The following is a 540-nucleotide window of genomic DNA, read 5'->3' on the forward strand; positions in this document are numbered from 1 at the left end:
TGGAAGGATTCAGTGAAGCCTGGGAGAGATTCAAAGGCTATCAAACCAAATGCCCACATCATGGTTTCTCTAAGGAGAGCTTGCTCAGTACCTTCTACAGAGGTGCCCTTCCCAAGTACAGAGCCAGATTGGATACAGCTAGCAATGGGTTCTTCTTAGGAAGAACTGAAGATGATGCAGAAGAGCTGGTTGACAACATGGTGAAGAGTGATGCAGTCTACAGTGCAGATCACGACAGGGGCAGTAGGGGTGATGATAAGCAGACGAGGAAAGAGATCAAATCTCTCCAGGATAAGATAGACATCCTCCTTGCTGATAAAGCCACACAAGAGTAGTTGCACTTTGTTGGTAACCCAAACAAAGAAGCCACACCTGTTGTCCAGGAAGTTGTTGGTTTGGAAGGGCAAGAAGAGTTGTGCTTCATCAACAACAATGGTAGCTGGTACAAGAAAGAGCCAAACTTTCAGTACAACAACTACCAACAGAGATCTTACCCCAACAACCAACAAAGTGGTTATCAGCCTCGGAACAACCAGCAAG

General features: G+C 45.9%; 1 protein-coding gene across 1 annotated transcript in view; it reads left to right on the top strand.

Annotated features, from left to right (window-relative positions):
• Nucleotides 1-335, top strand: part of LOC106320066 — a 3,216-nt gene extending 2,881 nt beyond the window's left edge. The window contains exon 3 of the mRNA XM_013758431.1: nucleotides 7-335. Within this exon, the coding sequence (XP_013613885.1) occupies nucleotides 7-335 (329 nt within the window). The remainder of the gene's footprint in view (nucleotides 1-6) is intronic.
• Nucleotides 336-540: the final 205 nt, after the last annotated feature.

This window comes from Brassica oleracea, unplaced genomic scaffold (assembly GCF_000695525.1).
Source record: "Brassica oleracea var. oleracea cultivar TO1000 unplaced genomic scaffold, BOL UnpScaffold00790, whole genome shotgun sequence".
NCBI classification, from domain to species: domain Eukaryota; kingdom Viridiplantae; phylum Streptophyta; class Magnoliopsida; order Brassicales; family Brassicaceae; genus Brassica; species Brassica oleracea.